The sequence below is a fragment of the Oratosquilla oratoria genome, unplaced genomic scaffold (assembly GCF_046742065.1).
Source record: "Oratosquilla oratoria isolate Oo_2021 unplaced genomic scaffold, ASM4674206v1 SCAFFOLD48, whole genome shotgun sequence".
Taxonomy (NCBI): Eukaryota; Metazoa; Arthropoda; class Malacostraca; order Stomatopoda; family Squillidae; genus Oratosquilla; species Oratosquilla oratoria.
The window spans coordinates 637501-640000 of NW_027467712.1; the positions used below are offsets into that span (position 1 = coordinate 637501).

Below are 2500 nucleotides of genomic sequence, written 5' to 3' on the forward strand. Positions count from 1 at the left end.
CTTTCGTGATATATTCACATTATCAAGGAGTACATATACATATACATATATATATATATTATATTATATATATATATATATATACTTATATACACACACACACACACACACACACTATATATATATATATATACAGTAAATATATAAATATATATATAAATATATATATATATATATACTTACACACACACACACACACACACACACACACACACACACACACACACACACACACACACACACACACACACACACACACACTCACATAGTAAATATATATATATATATATAATATGTATATATTATATACATATATATATATATATATATATATAGATATATATATATATATATATCTATATATATATCACTCACTTATTCCTCTGGCACTACAGGCCCATTGAGGCCCCTGGCCGCTAGAACAATATGCCTCCAGACTCTCCGATCTGCTGCTAACATATCTATTTCGTCGGGGTCGACGTCTAGGGATCGTAAGTCGTTCTCCACCCCATTCTTCCATCCAGTACGGGGGCGTCGTCGAGGTCTCCTGCCTACTATATTCTCGGTGAAAACACGAGAAGTGAATCTGTCTTGGCCGGATCTGAGAATGTGACCAAGCCACCTCAGTCTCGATGATCTAATGTAGTCAGTCACTTGAGGCATGGGTATTAGATCCCGGACTTCACGTGTGTAACGCCTTCTCCATATATTTAACTCGCCAGCATATACCGGGCCGCAGATTGATTTGAGAGTATTATTCTCAAGTCTGAGTAATTTTGTCTCGGTGAGTTGGTTGAGGCTCCAGGTTTCGGCCGCAAATGTGAGCATAGGCCGTATCATGGTAGAATATAGCCTTGTCTTGGTTTTTCTAGATAGAATATTTGACTTGAACAAAGGTCTTAAGCCGTGGAAAGCTTTCGTTGCAGATCTGATGCGCTCATCCACTTCGAGATATGTATTATTTTCTGGTGTGACAATTTGGAACCAAGGTATGTGAAACTGTCAACAAGCTCCAAGTTGAATCCCGCTACAATTTCATGTCCACCAGCAAAATGTCTTCTCCTCTGGACGTACACAAGCTTTGTTTTAGTTTCGTTTACTCTTAGCCCTATTTTTCCAGCGGCTGTCACAAGTTCACAGAATGGCAAGTCTAAAGATCTCATGTCTTCTGCGAGGATGACCACGTCATGTGCATAGGCGAATTCTTTCAGCCCTAAACTGCCTATCATAACTCCATTGTCATCCCTCACTACTTGTCGGAATACCCATTCCAGGGCCAAGTTAAAGTGACTGGGTGCTAATAGGCATCCTTGCCTCACACCAGATATAATCATCTGAAAAGGCTCACCAAAATTTCCTGAGACTCTCACACGGGAGGTCGTACTGTTGTATAGGGTTTGAATGAGTCTTATCAGCTTGGATGGGATTTCAAGGATGGCTATGACTTTCAAAAGACTTTCTCTATGGAGACAATCATACGTCTGCTTGAAATCTACAAATACTATATGAAAATCCTGAGCGTACTCCCATCTCTTTTCCAGTACTTGGCGGAGCGTGAAGATGTGCTCTGATGTTGATCCGTTAGGCCTGAACCCAGCTTGGTACTCGCCTAACAAGGGTTCAGTGTATGGTAGGAGCCGTTTATATATCACCCTGGCGATGATTTTGTAGATTGCGGTGAGTAGCGACAAATCGAAAGTTATCACAAAAAGTTTTATCTCCCTTCTTGTGTAGAGCTCCAATGATGGCTTCGTTTATTCCGTCAGGTATTTCTTCTTGCGTCCATATCAGTCCTACTAGTTCGGTAAGTTCTGTAAGAGGGATGTCACTGCCTGCTTTCAGAATTTCGGCATTCAACATATCATTGCCTGGGGCTTTATTGTTTTTGAGGGCCATGATAGCATTTTGTACCTCAGCTCTCGTTGGTGGTTCTTCTTGGCCAATTGTGTCACCGAGCATGGGTCCTGCCTCATCAAAACTGTCTATTGGCGGCTCTGGGTTCAACAGTTCAGAAAAATGTTCGGTCCACCTTTGCTGGACCTCCTTTTCTTGTAGAAGTTTCTTGCCTGATTATTCAAGTTGTCATCTTCCATCTTTTGAATTTTATTGTTTAGGAAATGGCGTTTCTCCTGCCTTATGATCTTCTTTGCGGTTCTCGGTGATGTCTTTAAGGCCCTCATCATTAGGGTGTCCTAGGTGCCTCAGTCTCCTCTTTCCTTCTTCTTACAGCTTCTTCACATCTAGGAGTAAACCATTCTTCTTTCCTCTTCATTCTATAACCACATATTTCCTCTGATGTCTTTGTTAGGGCTTCCTTAACTTTACTCCATTTACTGTTTATATTAAGATTATCTTCTACTTCCTCTATCAGATTTAGAGCCTGAAAACGGTTGCGAAGATCAAGACAGAAGTCATCCCTCACCTGAGAGATTTTAAGCTTATCAATGTCAAATTGCTTGTTCTGCCGATCTCTGACACCAGAATCTAATCTTTTGATTTT

The 2500-nt window shown here is 40.6% G+C and overlaps 1 protein-coding gene across 1 annotated transcript; it reads right to left on the bottom strand.

The window, feature by feature from the left end:
- Positions 1 to 375: 375 nt before the first annotated feature.
- On the bottom strand, positions 376 to 840 carry LOC143023489 (uncharacterized). Its single transcript, XM_076182017.1, has one exon. The coding sequence runs from the start codon at positions 838 to 840 to the stop codon at positions 376 to 378; it is 465 nt and encodes a 154-aa protein (XP_076038132.1).
- Positions 841 to 2500: the final 1660 nt, after the last annotated feature.

Excerpts from the sequence above, each read along its gene's own strand:
- LOC143023489 (XM_076182017.1), bottom strand. The coding sequence starts at position 840 with ATGATACGGCCTATGCTCACATTTGCGGCCGAAACCTGGAGCCTCAAC.